Source organism: Cucurbita moschata, unplaced genomic scaffold (assembly GCF_002738365.1).
Source record: "Cucurbita moschata cultivar Rifu unplaced genomic scaffold, Cmos_1.0 Cmo_Scf00029, whole genome shotgun sequence".
Taxonomy (NCBI): domain Eukaryota; kingdom Viridiplantae; phylum Streptophyta; class Magnoliopsida; order Cucurbitales; family Cucurbitaceae; genus Cucurbita; species Cucurbita moschata.
Window position 1 is genome coordinate 2,220,912 of NW_019268545.1, and position 16,747 is coordinate 2,237,658.

Consider the following 16,747-nt stretch of genomic DNA (forward strand, 5'->3'; position numbering starts at 1 on the left):
CCAAGCACATGCTTTAGCCCGTTATGTGCCGTTGTCAACTTTACAATTTTAGAACGTGTATGTTATTTCACACCTTATGAGAACATTTCATTCCACTCTTTAACCGATGTGGGATCTCAAAATCTACCCTCCTTAGGGGCCAACATCCTCACTGGCACACTTCCCAGTGTCTGGCTCTGGATTCCATTTGTAACCATCCAAACACACTGCTAGCACATATTGTCCGCTTTAGCCTGTTACGTGTCACTGTCAACTTCACGATTTTAAAACGCATCTGTTAGGGAGAGGTTTCCACACCCTTATAAGGAACGTTCCATTCCCCTCTCTAATTGATGTTGGATCTCACAATTCACCCTCCTTGATGGCTTAGTGTTCTCACTAGCACACCACTCAGTGTCTGGCTCTAATACCATTTGTAACAGTCAAAGCACACTGCTAGCAGATATTATCAGCTTTAGCCCGTTACGTATCGCCGTAAGCTTCACAGTTTTAAAACACGTTTGTTAGGTAGAGGTCTCCACACCCTTATAAGAAACGTTTAGTTTTCCCTATCCAACCAACGTGGGATCTCATAAAAATACTTTGTGATTCATCTATTTTAGTCTCTATACTTTCAAATGTTTAAATTTAGTCCTCTGATCAAATATAAATCTTAAAAATAGTGGCAGGTAGTTTATTGTCAATTTTTTTTAAAAAGAACTTAATATATTTACATAATTTTAAAATTTCTTGAAATTACGAGGACTAAAATGGAACAAAATTCATTGTACAAGGACTAAAACGTTATTTTAACTTGAAATTTATTCGACCCTCAACTATTTTACATCTTATGAACTAGGAGGAACAGATTGCAGTGAATGAAGAACTATCTAAGTGAAGAACATTGAAAGTTTCTTCTTAATTCAAAGACTCTGCAAGTTTCTTTGAGATGCAATAAGCTGTGGATTGAATTGTGATCATTGGATTCACTCCAACTGCAGTTGGCAGCACACTTCCATCACATACAAATAAGCCTTTTGCTTCCCAACTTTCACCATTCTCATCCACTGCTCCTTCTTCCTCTGTGCTGCCCATCCTGCAGCTGCTCATCTGATGCGCCGAGCAGTAAATGTTCCAGTACTTTTCCCTCGAGAATGGTCCCCCGGCTGCCTCGACAGAGTCGAGGAACTCCTCCAAGTCTTCCTTGTTTGTCCCGTGAAATCGGAATCTCTGGCCATTGCTTCTATAGGTCCCCACCTCAGTTGCTCCTGCTGCAATCAAGATTCTCAATGCCTGTCTTAAACCGATTCTTAGATTCTCTTTATCGGTTTGGTCGAGTCGATACTTTACGTTAGCCTTTGCCTTTATTTCTCCTGCACCTTTGTCTCTTACCAAAGCAAAAAGGTGAGCGGTTCGAGCGTATTTCACCATTGCGTCTTTCATATCACGCCCGGACGTCCATGGAAACATGGCAGCAAATGAGGCTGGTCCAAGAGCAGGGGTTTGGATTATGGCATGGCTATTGGAATCTTTTGAGACAACGTTGTGAAGGGAAGTAATGAGCCCTCCCTCGTATATTTTACCCGTGAAATCGGATAGTTGTTCGGGGAAGTATCCCCAAGCTAGAATAACCGGGTGCAAATGAAGATTGCTGCCTATGTTTTTGTTACGTAGTCCGCTTGCAATCAGTAGAGGCGGTGTTAGGAGAGAACCACAAGCCGAGATTGTCGCTTTTGCTTCAATATAAAGCTTTTTTGTGACGTTTTTGCTCAGCATAGTTGCTATCACTCCTAAGCATCGCTTGTTTCGACTTGTGTTGTTCGTGTTCTCCAAAACGAGCTTGTCAGCTCGGCAGCCTGTGAGGATCACTGCACCAGATTCAACAGCATCAACCAGCCAAGTAGCATCAGTCCCTTTCTTGTCACCAACCCTACAACCATAACAACAAGAGCCACAATAATGATCTTTTGAGGAATTTCTCGGAACCGAATCGACCTTCAAACCAAGATTCTCACACCCTTTTCGAAGAACTTGATTCTGAAAACTTTCAAGTCGACATCCCTCCGTCACTCCAATTCTATCACACACAGCGTCCATTGCCGATCGGTAATCGAAGCTCCCGAACAAAGGAATCTTATGAATGGTAGACCACTCTTCAAGAACAGGTTTAGGAGTTCTAATTGATGCAGACCAGTTTATAGCAGAGCCTCCACCTACAGTAGTTCCAGCCAACAGCATAACCTTCCCATCAATTGTTGACTTGAGTCCACCTGTTTCATATAGTTCATTCATGGATGGACCTTCCAGGGAAGAATAATCTTCAGGCACAAAATAGTTCCCTTTCTCGAGAACGACTACCTTCAAACCAGATTTTGCAAGAACCGCAGCAGCAACCCCGCCACCGCAACCCGAGCCAACAATCACAACATCACATTTGATCGTATAGGTGCTACCGTGTTTTGGATCCTCAGTCACTGCAAGGCCTTTCATGGAAAGAGACTGGAGAAGAGTGGAATCATCTTCTTTGCCAGCTTCTATCACCCCCCTTTCAAGAGGCCGCTCTTTTCGGGTATCATTCAACCGTTTCCGGGTGTCTACACGATACCCCATCGCTTCCCATGCTATGTTCTTCGACTCTCTGTCGATCTGAAACAGAACAAAAAGGAATTCTCTGTATGATAGTACTCAATAGTCAATATCAACAGATCTTTCTTGTTGGCTAAACCAGTAGAACAAAAAGGAACTCTCTGTAGGATTGATTGAAAAACAACAAACAAAATGAAGGCCCAATCACTAACACTTTTTGCCTTTTTGTTTTCTAGCAACTTCTTTATTATAATTGTTTTTAGAAAACAAAAAAAAAAAACTTATTATAACGTCCCAAGCCCACCGCTAGTAGATATTGTCAGTTCTCTTCGAGTTTTCCCTTTCGGGGTTCCCCTTGAGGTTTTTAAAACACATATGCTATTTAGGGAGAGGTTTCCACACCTTATAAAGAATGTTTCGTTATCTTCCCTAATCGATGTGGGATCTCACAATCCACCCCTTTGGGGCCCAATGTCCTCGTGGCTCAATCTCCTTGCTGGTACATCGTCCGGTGTCTAACTATAATACCAATTGTAACGGCCCAAACCCACTGCTAGCAAATATTATCCTCTTTGAGCTTTTCTTTTCGGGCTTTCCCTCGTGGTTTTTAAAATTCATATGCTAAAAGAGGTTTCCACAGCCTTATAAAGAATGTTTCGTTCTCCTCCCCAATCGATATTGGATCTCACACTTATATCCACTTTATCATCATCCTTAACCAGAATCTTCAAAGCAATGTGGAATATGAACACTAAATCAAAGATATAGAAAAAAAGACATGAGAGTGTTCAAAGAAAGCTTACCCCGGAGAAGAATTTGAAGCAGCAGAACATTTTTATAATCATAAAAACCATTCTCAGAAGCACAGTATACCTCTGGTGAGCCACAGACCAATCCTTGAGAATCTGTTCTCTCTTCTCCAGAGAAATCTCAGAGAATTTGAGAACGAAAGGCCATCTCCAATCGAAGCAAAGATATCCACAAAGCAACAATGTTCCAATTCTAAAAGACAGAAGCCTCAAAACCAATTTCACAAGAAACACAGCTTTCGGATTAGCCCTATCCACCAATAGCGCAGCTACCTAAAAATCCGATACGTTAAAACAAACAAACAAGCGAGTTTCCAGCATAAGAATCTCCAAATTTCGAGCGGGGAGAGAAAACGAAGATTAAGAACATAAAAGGATCGTAGAGTAAGTACACGACCTCATCAGGAATCGGGGCTTGAGAAGCAGAAGCTTCGTAGAATGCAAGAATCGATTGATGGAGTGGATCTTCTTTGACCAGAGGCAGCGGAGGAATGAGAGCTTCACAGAAGGCGGCCATGGCTTCCATTTGCGAGGAAGAGAAGCCATGGCTGAGCTCTGTTCTTCGTCTTCTCAACAGAGGGTGAGATCGAACTTCTCGATCCTCCATTTTCGCTATCTCCCGACCTTGAGATTCCTTCTACTGCGGCTGAGACTGAAACTCTCCACTCTGGATCTTGCTGAGAGTGTCATCGGATGGGATATTTATAGCAAGAAATAATGAAGAAAAAGAGAGAAAACTTCAAATTTCTTATCCCGAAAGGATTATGAACATATCCGATTTGAGCCCATTTTTCTAGGAGTGTATATGGTAAAAAACTTTTGTCCGTGTCCATGTTGAATTAGTGACTCGAACAATTTGAATAAAATTTCCAATTAAATCTAAATTGGATTGTCGGGCTTTGTTTTTAGTCATAATTTGAGCTCACTTTTGTAGGAGTGTGTAGGTAAAATTTTTTGTACCGTCTCAAAATTTTAGGTTTGATTGGGTTAGTGACCTGAACAATCTGAATAAAGTTTCCAATTAAACTCGAGTTGGATTGTCGGGTTTTGTTTTTAATCATAATTTGAACTCATTTTTGTAGGAGTGTATAGGTAAAAACTTTTGTACTGTCCCAAAATTTTGCGTTTGATTGGGTTAGTGACCCAAACAATCTGAATAAAGTTCTCAACCCATCCCGGGTTGAGTTGTCGGCCTTTGTTTTTAATTATTTAAAACATCTTACTTATCCATTTATAACTAAAATATCAAATATTCATAAGTCACAATGCATTACTAACATCTGCCATAAACGTCAAATATTCTTAATCTTTATAATAATTTTAAAAGTAGCATTGTATTGTAACTCTATTTTCGAGTAGGTCAGGTCAATCCGACCAAAAAACGTCAGCGAATCAGTCCGATTTTTTGGTTTTTCAAAAATTCAACTCCAACCCAAAAAAAAAAATTTAATTCAACCTTAAATAGACGAAGTCGATCAAATTTTCGAGTCATATGAACATCTCTAATTTTTTATATATATATTTTTTTAATGTTTCCTAGTTTCCATGTCTGTCGTATAGACAAATACTATGGAATAATCTTGAATAATATTATTTAAAATTTGATTAATTTATATTATAAATGTATGAAAAACATTAATTTTAAATAATAAAAAACCAATTTTTTAATGTTTTAAAAAACTATTATTGTTGGATAAAATTATAATTTTTAATTAAAAATTTACAATATTATCAAGCAATAAAAGTGAGCAATTTCGTTTCCATTTTTTAATAATTAATTTTAGTACGTGTTTTTTTTTTAAATAATTAAAATAAATACCTAATAAATTAAAATTTTATATAAATTATGAATATTTTTTAAATTAGATAATAAAGAATTTGATTTAATTTTAAAATACCTGTAAAATATTAAAAATTTTAGAAAAAAATTTATAAATCATTATTTACAAAATATAATATTTCAAGTTTTTGAAATATATATATCGATATATATATATATATATATATATATATATATATTACAAAATATAATATTTCAAGTTTTTGAAAAAAAAAGATTAACATAAGAAAACGATAAAAATGGGGAGGATACGTACAGTCTGTCGCTTCAGAGGTGCAATCTAATCGAACAACTGAACAAAAATATAACGTCAACAAGAATCGATGATAGTCTACTATGACAACCGAGAGAGGAGGATGGAAACAACGATGAAAAATTTAACGTCAACAGGAATCGATGATCATCTACAACGAAAACGGTAGGAGAGGCAGATGGAAACGACGATGAAAAACGTAACGTCAACAGAAATCGATGATTGTCTACTATGAAAAATGACAGGAGAGACGGATGGAGAGACGACAATAAAACAATTTAACATCAACAGGAATCGATGATCGACGAGAGAGATGGATGGAGACAACGATGATTGAGAATGAGGGAGAGAGAAGCGAAGTCGAGAGATAAGGAGATGGACGGACTCGAACTATATGTGTACTATAAGAGGAGCTGAGCTTTTTATAGTCGAGAATGGCGGTAATTAGAATTTATAATATTCCATACTATTATTTATGTAATAAATATTAGTTTACTCAATTTAGAGAATAATGTACTAACATAAATAACATGACCAATGGAACCCTAAAAATGGAAATAATGTCACAATAATTTAATTATTAATTAATTGGAACATTTAATAATGTCGGTGGATTGGGCTTTATATATTTTCAGGTAAATAATGGAAAATAATTTAAATATTTTTTTAAAATCAAATATTATTTATTTAAATGCGATAAAATATTTATTATTATTTAAATGACTCAATTTCAATATATATTTTTTAGAATAAATAATTATAAAATAAAATAAAAACAGGTATATATAAGAAAAAAATATATTTTAAAATTAACAATGAACTCAGATTGGTTCTGTCCATCCCAAATTAATTTTACGGGAATACATGAACCAATCAAATTCATAAAGTTTTCATTTATTTGAATTCAACCCGAACTGTACGGGGTTGATGAGTTTTTTGGGTCATCGAACATTTTGAACAAGTATGCGATTTAGTGCTCCGAACACCTAGTTCATATGTCTCGAGACTTAACCCAAAAAGAAAGGTAAAAAAAATGCGGTAAAACTAGAGAGTTACCCTACCTACGACCTTAAATTACATAATTGCCCCTCTCCCCTTTTCCTTCTTCCCCTTTTTTTTCACGTGAAAACGTCTCCTGTTAACAAGTCCTCTTCGTTGGATCTGGAAATGGATCCGGCTATGGATCCGGCATCCGACCCGTTATCAGAGAACTGAGACGAACAACTCTCCGCCGCCGTGGCTTTGGATTTGGATCTCGTCGATCCGTCCTCCTTCGATCTCTTCCGCCGCGCTTTTTTCGGAATTCCAGGGGCGACCTGCGTCGGAGACTCGCCGCCCTGGTTCAGATCAGCGCTCCGACGGGACGCTCTGACGCCATCGGATTCCTTCGACTTTGAAGATTTCTTTGACCTTACCTTCTCCGATTTCTCCTTCCCCGTAGACTCGCCGACGGTCGACGACTGCCGTCTCGACGATTTTGGTAGCTCCGGCAAGTCCCGGGTCGTAACTGCCATATCCCTTTTTGAATCTATTCGAAATCCATTACCACTCAGTAACTTCTCCCACACGTGTATTTCAAAAGATTTAAATTTCATTTTTTTAAAAAAAAATAATAATTTTAGTTAAATTACAACTTTATCCAATTCTAATATTTAATTTTTAAAGTATTTTAAAAATTCTAAATATGCTATTTTTGTGTATTTTTATAATTTTTTATTTTAATTTTTTTATAATAATTATATAATTTTTTGAAAATTGAAGGGCATATTGGAATAAAATACTAATAAACAGTTTTCATCCGATAAGGGCATTTTTTGAAATTTTCAAAAAGTTTAAGGATGTCATTGAAAATTTTGAAAGTTTAGGGGTATTTTAATTAATTTAAATAATTTATAAACTTTCAAGATTATATCTGTTTAGTCTTATGGATCTATATCAGACTACATGAATATGACAATGAAAACGAAACGGAAATTAAAATTAGGAAGACGAGAAAAGTATTCAATACCTTGAGATGCCCATGGGACAGAGGCATCTTCGTTCGGGGCTTTGATATCTCCATTAGGGGCAGATGAAGGAGGCGGAGCTTTAAATTCAGTCATCTGCATTCAACACTTGGTAAGAACACCCGATTTGAGATTTAGTCCTTTATCTAATAATTTTTTTTCCAAAAAAACCCTCGAATTAAATTAAATTAAACTTTTTGCCAAACCATTCATTTGCATTCAACCCCTCTAAGAATAGTAGTATATTTGAGATATGGTCCTTTCGAATAATTTTATTTTCAAAAAAACCCTCCAATTAAATGAAATTAAACGGTTTCCCAAAACATTCTTAAATGGAATGATAAGAACGCCCTGTTTGGGATTGATTGAAGGAAAGGAAATAATAAAGTAAGAAATACCCAGCTAGGAGAATTAACAGAGGGGCCATCCAAGCCAATGTGGGCAACATGCTTGACATCGGTGGGAAGGCCAATCTGCATTTCAGGTTCTTTCTCATTTTCTGGGAAAGAAAAAACATGAGAAGAAGAAGAAGAAGAAGAAGAAGAAGAAGAAGAGTTGAGAGAGAGAGAGAGAGAGAGAGAGAGAGAGAGAGAGAGAGAGAGAGAGAGGGAGAGGAGAAAAGGAGGAAATACCAAACATTTGGGACATGAATTTGAGGCCTTTGAGGAGGCCTTTCATCTTCTTAATATGAGTATGGAGAGGATGGGGTTGGAGGAGGAGGAGGAGGTGAAAAGGAGAAGGTGAAAGGGAAGGGAAGGGAAGGCTCTGGTGTGTTTGGAATAATGATAGGAAGAGGAAGAAGAAGAAGAAGAAGAAGAAGAAGAAGAAGAAGAAGAAACAAAGGTTGGAAAATGGGAAGAAGAGAAATGGGCGAGAAAAGAAGAAGAAAAGGGATCCTTCATTTCGTTCATTTGGTGGCTTTCCTTTTCTTGTTGGTTGCATTCCAAACCCTTCTTCGCCACAAAATCCCCCTTCCAAATATTACCTCTCTATTAACACTCCAAATCTTCCCTTTTTCTTCTTCTTCTTCTCTCTTTCTCTTTCTTTTTACAAACTAAAATTAGAAATTACTTTTCCTTTTTTCTTTTTTTATTTATAACCAACTAACATTAATATACAAATTAAATCAAATTTCTTAATGAGACCAAACGTTTATAATCTCAATTTAAAAGAAAAATAATAATAATAATAAAAGATTATATAACAACAACCTTTCCTGGAAAAGCAAGAGCCCATTTCTGAATTGAAAAGGCTCGGGAATTGTCTGTTTCCATCGCTACAAGATCAAAAAAGGAAGCACAAGAAGGTTCCTTTTTGAGGCATTCAAAGTGTCTCTCTTGAATTCATAAGCCTACTTGAAAGGAAATACAGTTTTTATTACAGTTACTTGGGTCACAACTAGAAATGTTCAACGTCAAAGTCTGCATCTCGAGTGGTGGCGTCCAAGAACATGATACGATCGCCCGCCGTAAACGCTTCAGAGGGCAAAGGGCTGGAAAAAAAATAATCCTGGTTTTTCTTTTGAGGGAGGGGGGTGGGTCATACAAGATGTGTCAACTGACCTGCTGCTGCATTGTTGGTTCATGATCGGGTTCGGGTTGGGATTGGCCGATGTCCATGTACAAGAGAGAACAGAACTAAATGATGCAAATAATCGCAAACGCGAGGGCGTTATCCCTCTAATGCGTATGCCAAATACCCTAATGAAAACCTTCTTCAACTTGTTACTTCCTGATTGATAGAAGTTCGAAGCTTCGGAGGGGATCGTCACGGTTGCCTTTTGCAGTTGATGTTCGAACAAATGAGGTTGGCTTTGTATCGTAAGAAGAATGAAGTCTTTGAGTGGTAGAGGGGCGTCCAGTGCTCGCTACTAGTCGACGAGCCTCGCTGTGATCGGCAGAAGAACTAGGCTTGCTGTTTGCAATTACAGCTCTTCTCGAGGAGCTTCCGTATCGGGAAGAAGAACCACGAACACGGTCAGAATCAGGACGCTGAAAACAAGGATTGCCATAACTTCAATTAGAAAGTTGATATAACACCACATTCTACAAGCATGATCTCACTAAGTGCAATCACTACAACAATCATGAATGAAGTATATCCTCCAAAAATTCCCAAGTGCAACTACAAAGATTATAGCTAAATCTTTCCCCAAATGCAACATTTGAGTCAAACAAATGAAGAACAATGATACGTTACGGAAAATTTATTCGAACGAGCTAGTTCAAGAAACAGCTCTGAAAATTCGATCTGAATTTCGTTGTCAAACAAATCGAAGGACAATAATCATATCCAACCAAAACTAAACTAAGCAGACACTTCAACGATTATAACCAGGCAACTCCTAAGGCTTGGTTCTTAGTCCTGCAGCACGCCATTTTTACTAGTTCCATTTCATGTACCAGTTTTATGGTTCACTTCACGTTTTATGTTTTTTTATCAGGCAACCTTGGTTTTATTACTTCCAATTCGTGTTTTTTGCTTTCTTCCCTTCTCTAGAGCAAGCTGAACAAAACTACCCATCTTTTTCCAACTTTCTTCTCCTTTTCACCACATAAAAGCATGCCCAAGGCATGCGTCAGCTCTTCTATTTTCGGTGTCCCTCCCGAAATAGAAGAATATGCACCAAAAGGGCCAAACAACCTCTCTTCTTGTAACGATTGGATGAAAGTGTCCCACATTGATTAATTTAGGGGATGGTCATGGGTTTATAATCAAAGAATACACTCTCCATTGGTGTGAGGCCTTTTGGGGAAACCCAAAGCAAAGCCATGAGAGCTTATGCTCAAAGTGGACAATATCATACCATTGTGGAGAGTCGTGTTCGTCTAACAGTAACAACCCAATCCCACTGCTAGTAGATATTGTCCTCTTTGGACTTTCCTTCATGGGCTTCCCCTCAAGGTTTTAAAACGCATCTGCTAGGGAGAGGTTTCCACATCTTATGCTTCGTTCCCCTCTCCAACTGATGTGGGATCTCACACTTCTCCTCCCCTAGACAGTCTCATCTCCATCCGTTCAGGTAACCATTCGAATTTGTAACAAGAAATAGAATGAAAGATGAAAATCAATCCGATCTAGAAGATTCAATAGTAAGATTTGGATAAAGTAATATGTTATTAAATGATAGTTCAAAATCAATGAAAGTAATTTACCACATCCTCATAAGCCTTTTGTTTAGAATGCTCAACATGTGGACTGGAACCGGAAATATTCCTCCTGGAAAATGCTTCAACTGCACCTGACAATCTTTCCCGGATCTCTTTCCCAACTTCAACAAATAAAACCAACAAGTAATAAGCAATATGTTTAACGCTAAACTGGAACTTTATTTCTGAAAATTTATGTTTCTTAGTCCTTTTTTAAGAAAAATAACAATAATTCTAAACGAGGAAAACTTCAAGGAAGCAGACCTGAGGTTCTCTCTGGCCTTTCTGCAGATGGCCCTGGAGTAACTGCGGCTTTCCCACTTGAGTGCTACAAAATGGGACCAGAAACCAAAATAACAAATCCATATCATATATATATATATAAACAAAAGGAAAAAGTTGCAAGTATTTACTCGTCCTCTGGAGCCACCTCCAATTTGAGGGTACTTTAGTATAGTCCAGTCAAACACATAATCAAATTGATAGCCTGAAAGGAAATGTTCAGATCCTTAAGAAATCGATACTCATCGCTGAATGGTATAATGGACAACGAAAAAGGGAGATAAAAGCAAGCCATGAAAGTTCAAGCAACAAATTCGTTCCAATAAGAAACCGGATTACATTAAGATGAATGGATGTACACCAAACTAGGTCATACAAAAACAGAGGTCAAGGCCTATGAAGGAAAAAATTACAGATAATGGCTCCACTTGAAGGAGGGGAAAGAAAACCTTCAAACGAAGGTTTATATAGAGGGTTAAAGAAATAAATATTGTGAATATAAAGTTAGAAGGTTCAGATAAAGAACAATGAATTACCTAGTCGTATGAACAAGTCACGAAAAAGTCGTTTTAAATATGAGTAATCTGGTTTGTCTTCAAATCTCAGTGATCGACAGTATTGGAAATAAGATACAAACTCTGGTGGATGTGATTTGCAAAGCGCCTATAAAACATAATTACAATTAATAGCAGCAAATAGTAGCATAGATAGAGACCAATTGCTCATAAAAGAGACATACGTTCTATGATCATGGTGAGGTCGTGTTTGGAAATAAAAATATATTAACAAAGAATAATATAAATTGTATAATAGTATCAGTGTTATCGCATCACCATTTTTATACTCTGCCCGATCTAACGAAAGTTTCACCAGTTTTCTTTTTTTTTTTCTTTTTAATTCACGAGGGGAGGGCGAACAAACACTGTTATTGATATTAGTAAGAAATACTAACTAATTATTGTATCTAATATTAACATAAAACAATAGTAATTATGATTAAAATAATAACTTAATACTTGAAATCAAACGATCAGTTATTGAAAATTTGATCATTCTAAATGATTATTACATATACGAGCACATATGCAGTACGTGTTTTTGTTTTAGATTCTTTGGGGTACCTCAGTAGAAGTGGAAATCTTTTTTTCACTGATTCTGTCATACTTTTGCTTCTTGGTGCCTGCTTTGAGACCCTGCCATGGAAGGCTGAAACAGAAATTTTACAGTCATTATACACAAACAAAAAACAAGACTAGAGTATTCATGTATTCCATTTGGCCGCCCTAAAACATGCATGAGTGTTCTTCAGGAGTTCAGTAGACTAACCTTCCTCTTAGGAAATACATAAGCACATAACCAAGAGACTCTAGGTCATCCCTTCGGCTTTGCTCTGCCCATAAAAAAGCATAATATTTAAAAAAAAAAAAAAAATGCTGAGACGTTTACGAAGTTTTGAGTTTCATCCACTTCCAAAACTACTCACCAACTCCTAGGTGAGTGTTAACACTAGCATAACGAGCTGTGCCAGTGAGGTTCTTGTTTTCCCTGAAAAAGTGAGGTGGAAAAACTGTAAAGATTCTTGTACTTAACTGAATCTTCAAAGAATTGGATAATTTAAAACAAAATAGATACATATGTTGTCATGTCATGTCGCAAACAGAACCATAATTTTCTCAGCTCTGAGGTTAAGATCAGTATCAACCTGTATGGTATGTGCTTGTGAGTTTGCAGATCCCTGTACTTCTTTCCGAGGCCATAGTCAATGATGTATACCTATAACGGCATTATTACACGAAACACTGATTAGAAAAAACCGTGAACTGTTATTGCAATTGTCTATAACAAAAATATCATTATCCTTCATCGAAACTGCATCAAATACAATGGAACAATACAAGACTTTGCTACTTCAATCATTCTTACCCATTATCCTGAATTTCTGTCAATAATTTGAATCACTAAAAGACTAGAACCTCACAAAATCTCCCTTTGATAGGGGGCATAGAGGACCATACAGAACCACACAAAAACAGTACCTGATTGGCTTTTCGCCCAAGTCCCATTAAGAAGTTGTCGGGCTTTATATCGCGATGGAGAAAACCTCTTGAATGCATGTACTCAACCCTGTTAATCTGAAAGTTACAATAAATAGGTAGGGGTTAATTAGTTGGACCATCCAACCAATGCTCATGTATATAACACAAAAAGAGCCCTGCACACTTACTAATTGATCTGCAAGCATCAAGACAGTTTTCAATGTGAACTTTCTATTACAGTAGTTAAATAAATCTTCCAAACTTGGCCCGAGAAGATCAATCACCATAATGTTGTAATCACTCTCAACTCCGAACCACTTCAGGTGGGGGATTCCCGCTTCATCAACAAAATATAGAATTTAATGACATCGTAAAAGAGCTTATTATGAAAATGAAGACCTCATTCAAAATTTTGCAACATGTATTTGTATCATTCATTTGGCTACAAAGAAACATCACAATGAAATGTCTACCAACAAGTTTAATTTGGTAAGAATTGCATTTAATTTGGTAAGAATTGCATTCATCAACAAGTTGTTGGAGAAACTGTAACAACCCAGATCCACCGCTGGTAGATATTGTCCTCTTTGGAGTTTCCCTTTTGGGCTTCCCCTCAAGGCTTTAAAACGTGTCTGCTAGGGGATAGGTTTCCACACCCTTATAAAAGGTGTTTTGTCCTCCTCCCCAACCAATGTAGTACATCACACAAACTTACCTAAATATCAATGAATTTAATGCAAACTATTTCTTCTGGACAAAGACCAAAGATGAATTAGGTTACTAGTACCAAGAACATCTAACTGTCCCCTGGCATTTATCGTCCAACGGCAAATGATGCAAACTAAAAATTGTACATTTTTACTTCCCCATTAATTAGACAATTAGACATCCATTTACACAACATCTAATGATCAGAGAGAGAAAATGAGAGAGAGACTTACTTCCTCCTTGAAGAAGCATATACAATTTGGACTCATAATGAAGCTGGGGATGTTTGGTTTTCACAGGTTCCTGAAAAATAACAACTAAACTTAGAACAATTCATAAAAAAACTGTCTTCTTTAATTAATTGTATTTATTCCTCAAAATTTAAACAAGATCACTCCAAGGACCTGAAAGCTTTGGTAAAAAGATAATACTTTAGCTTGAAAGCATACGATATGAACAACAAAAGATTAAAATATCTTAACATCCAGGGGCCACTTATTAGTCGTTCAAAAAGCAAACTGTCAGAAACAAGCGATAAAACATAAAAAGCATGTTCCTAAAATCAAAGGAAATGAGGTTGCTCATTAAGAGAGAAAGAAAAAGAGGTAAAGGGAATCAATTAAGTAAAATGATGTTTTGATCTATGAACTAAAAATTGCTGTCTGTCTTGTAAGAGAAAGCAGGAGAGAGATGAGCAAGAAACACTAAGACCGCATTCCTTCCTCTCATATCAAGGTAAAAGGGAATATTGTTAACCACCAGCTTATCAGTTCCTTCCTGTTCTAGTCCTCTCATCCAAATGAGCCATACACCTTATATGCAATCGTCTTATCGAGGTTACAAATGTCGTTCAGATCAGATCATATCAATAGCACTAGTTGCAAATTTCTTCCCTAAATTGGTATAATAGTAATGATCTCTTCTTCTTCTTCTTTTTTCTTTTTTTGAAGCATACGGCTTTCTGGATCGGCTTTCTGGATGTAGATGATGATATCTATACATATGGATCTTATATATATATATCGTCCAATGAAGTACCACATGAGTATTTTGGCGAAGTTTCTTTCACAAGTTGATTGAAGTAGACTGGAAAGAATTATACGATCGAAGGACCTCATAGCCAACAAAGAGATTATCAACAAGAAGAAATCATTTGAATCTATCTTGATACGAGTAAACAGAAATTCGATGCAACTAATAATGAAAAAGTAAGCAGTTAGTTGAAATCAGAATAAAAATCACAGATATTCTTCCATTGAAGCCCAATCACATACTAGTTTGACAGCAACCTCCTCTCCGGTTTGCACATTAACAGCTGCAACAATAAAGAAAACAAATGAATCAAAACCACGCTTACCGTATAGAGAAAAGTTACAAAAGAACATAAAACAAGGGAAACCATTGCGAGACAGACCTAAATAGAGCTCTCCAAAAGACCCACTCCCAATCTTCCTCCCCAGCTTGAACTTCCCCGCAATCACATGGTCCATGATCTAATTCTTTAATCAAAGTCAACCCAAAAGCTAAATGCAACAACACCAACTCCGATTTGCCTCAAATCGTCGTCTACAAGAGCACGATCCTTTTTCCCGCCGGTAATTCCACTGCCGACGACTTCAGCAGATTCGACAGATTGAGTTTCTGAAGAGCCTCACAACAATCGAATTGAAGAACAAGAAAGTCCCCCCAGATTACAGTAGACGATGAATCAAGCTGTTAGTCAAAGAAGATGTTACAAATCAAAACTAGTCAAAGAAGATGATCCTCTTCAACTACATATTTTAGGAATCGAAGCCCTGGAGAATATTCAACGCCAGACGGCGAATTAAAACCCTAGTTTCAAAGAAATCAAGCTACATTGACTGAAAAAACTGAATATTAAACGAAAAATTCGTCTTGAAAGATGAAATCAAGAGAGAAAAAAAAAAAAAAAAACTTGATGGATGCAAGGGAGATAACAGTAATCGAAAAATACGGGATTCGGATCAGAGATTTAGGACAAAAATTTCGGGGAAGAAAATATTTATCTTGAACATGAAGAAAGGGAAAGAGAAGAAATGGATGAGACCAGAAAAATCGTGGCGATGAGAGAGAGAGACGGCAGAAGTATAAGAAGAACAAAGAGGTCAGGCCGCCGATGTATTTCTCTCTCCTCTATTTTCTCTCTCTAGACTTTTTTTTTTTAAGTTCCTATTTTCGTTAAAAATTATAATTTTAATATTCCACTTAAAAACAATATATTTAATTACTCTTGAGCTTTGTTTCCAATTATACCCTTAAAGATCGACTTGAAATTTTGGATTAATTAGATCGGTCACTCTAATAGTTCACGTGGGACTAACAAATCATCGAGTCACGTTGAGTCTAATCATTAGATTGAGTCGAGTCGGGTAGTTGGGTTGATTATTTTTTTGGAATAATTTAAAGAAATTATATTTATCCATAATATATGTTACGTTAATGATCCATCGACCACTGCTCGACAACACAAACTAATGCCCATTGACCAACGTCGACAACCACCGCCATCCCCATTCACTATTGACTATCAATCACAACCAACGACTATTGGTGACCACCACGCACCTCTAAACCCTATAATGATCGGTTGTGGGTGGTCAATGATCAAGATCGAAGACTAATTACGAACGATTGATTGTTGAAAGTGGTTGTTAATTCCAAGTCCTGATCGTCGATAGACTGAAACTATCATAAAATATTAAATTTATATCATAGATTATCTAAAAAAAAATTATACAAATGTCATTTAAAAACTATATATTTGTAATTCACAACCTTAAAATTAATTTTAAAATAAAGTTACTCATTAAAATTAAAAAAAAAAAAACTATGATAAGGTATATAACATTTTGTAAAACAAATTTTAATACATATAAAAAGTATTTAAAAGAAATAATAAAAAAACCATGGAATATATTGTAAAAGTACAAAATTGCCCTCCTCTTCTTCCTCATTATTGAACTAAAAAAAGAATTTAAAGTAATTTGAAAAATAAATAACTTATAAAAAAATAAAAATAAAAATAAAATAAAAAAATAAAAAATATATACATTCAATTTTATATTTAAGAATTTATTA

At 36.3% G+C, this 16,747-nt stretch overlaps 3 protein-coding genes across 4 annotated transcripts; all 3 read right to left on the reverse strand.

Annotated features, from left to right (window-relative positions):
• Positions 1 to 745: 745 nt before the first annotated feature.
• Positions 746 to 4,139, reverse strand: LOC111464000 (long-chain-alcohol oxidase FAO2). 2 transcript variants are annotated; one of them, XM_023108045.1, is made up of 4 exons: positions 3,772 to 4,139; positions 3,369 to 3,647; positions 882 to 2,625; positions 746 to 846 (listed from the first exon to the last, which is right to left on the reverse strand). In XM_023108045.1, exons 1-3 carry the CDS (start codon positions 3,979 to 3,981, stop codon positions 898 to 900), a joined length of 2,217 nt encoding a protein of 738 aa, XP_022963813.1. In that variant the 5' UTR covers positions 3,982 to 4,139; the 3' UTR covers positions 746 to 846; positions 882 to 897. The 2 variants fall into 2 exon arrangements, with proteins under 2 accessions (XP_022963813.1, XP_022963812.1); XM_023108044.1 differs by having other exon boundaries at positions 746 to 2,625; positions 3,772 to 4,138.
• Positions 4,140 to 6,328: 2,189 nt separating this feature from the next.
• Positions 6,329 to 8,232, reverse strand: LOC111464092 (CRIB domain-containing protein RIC7-like). The gene is made up of 4 exons (XM_023108175.1): positions 8,106 to 8,232; positions 7,872 to 7,972; positions 7,476 to 7,569; positions 6,329 to 6,995 (listed from the first exon to the last, which is right to left on the reverse strand). Exons 1-4 carry the CDS (start codon positions 8,149 to 8,151, stop codon positions 6,586 to 6,588), a joined length of 651 nt encoding a protein of 216 aa, XP_022963943.1. The 5' UTR covers positions 8,152 to 8,232; the 3' UTR covers positions 6,329 to 6,585.
• A 440-nt stretch (positions 8,233 to 8,672) lies between these two features.
• On the reverse strand, positions 8,673 to 15,832 carry LOC111464095 (casein kinase 1-like protein 6). The gene is made up of 15 exons (XM_023108180.1): positions 15,717 to 15,832; positions 15,063 to 15,361; positions 14,923 to 14,963; positions 13,882 to 13,951; positions 13,129 to 13,277; positions 12,941 to 13,036; positions 12,607 to 12,677; positions 12,388 to 12,449; positions 12,231 to 12,294; positions 12,026 to 12,110; positions 11,441 to 11,567; positions 11,036 to 11,109; positions 10,887 to 10,950; positions 10,629 to 10,744; positions 8,673 to 9,464 (listed from the first exon to the last, which is right to left on the reverse strand). Exons 2-15 carry the CDS (start codon positions 15,136 to 15,138, stop codon positions 9,198 to 9,200), a joined length of 1,362 nt encoding a protein of 453 aa, XP_022963948.1. The 5' UTR covers positions 15,139 to 15,361; positions 15,717 to 15,832; the 3' UTR covers positions 8,673 to 9,197.
• Positions 15,833 to 16,747: the final 915 nt, after the last annotated feature.

Excerpts from the sequence above, each read along its gene's own strand:
- LOC111464095 (XM_023108180.1), bottom strand. The coding sequence starts at position 15,138 with ATGGACCATGTGATTGCGGGGAAGTTCAAGCTGGGGAGGAAGATTGGG. Across the intron at positions 13,952-14,922 it reads AGGAGGTTGCTGTCAAACTA|GAACCTGTGAAAACCAAACA; the intron begins GTATGTGATTGG and ends GTTATTTTTCAG. Across the intron at positions 12,678-12,940 it reads TTGGGCGAAAAGCCAATCAG|GTATACATCATTGACTATGG; the intron begins GTACTGTTTTTG and ends ATGCCGTTATAG.
- LOC111464092 (XM_023108175.1), bottom strand. The coding sequence starts at position 8,151 with ATGAAAGGCCTCCTCAAAGGCCTCAAATTCATGTCCCAAATGTTTG. Across the intron at positions 7,570-7,871 it reads CTGTTAATTCTCCTAGCTGG|ATGACTGAATTTAAAGCTCC; the intron begins GTATTTCTTACT and ends TGTTGAATGCAG. Across the intron at positions 6,996-7,475 it reads TGTCCCATGGGCATCTCAAG|ATTCAAAAAGGGATATGGCA; the intron begins GTATTGAATACT and ends GATTTCGAATAG.
- LOC111464000 (XM_023108045.1), bottom strand. The coding sequence starts at position 3,981 with ATGGAGGATCGAGAAGTTCGATCTCACCCTCTGTTGAGAAGACGAAGA. Across the intron at positions 3,648-3,771 it reads AAGCCCCGATTCCTGATGAG|GTAGCTGCGCTATTGGTGGA; the intron begins GTCGTGTACTTA and ends TCGGATTTTTAG. Across the intron at positions 2,626-3,368 it reads GCTTCAAATTCTTCTCCGGG|ATCGACAGAGAGTCGAAGAA; the intron begins GTAAGCTTTCTT and ends GTTCTGTTTCAG.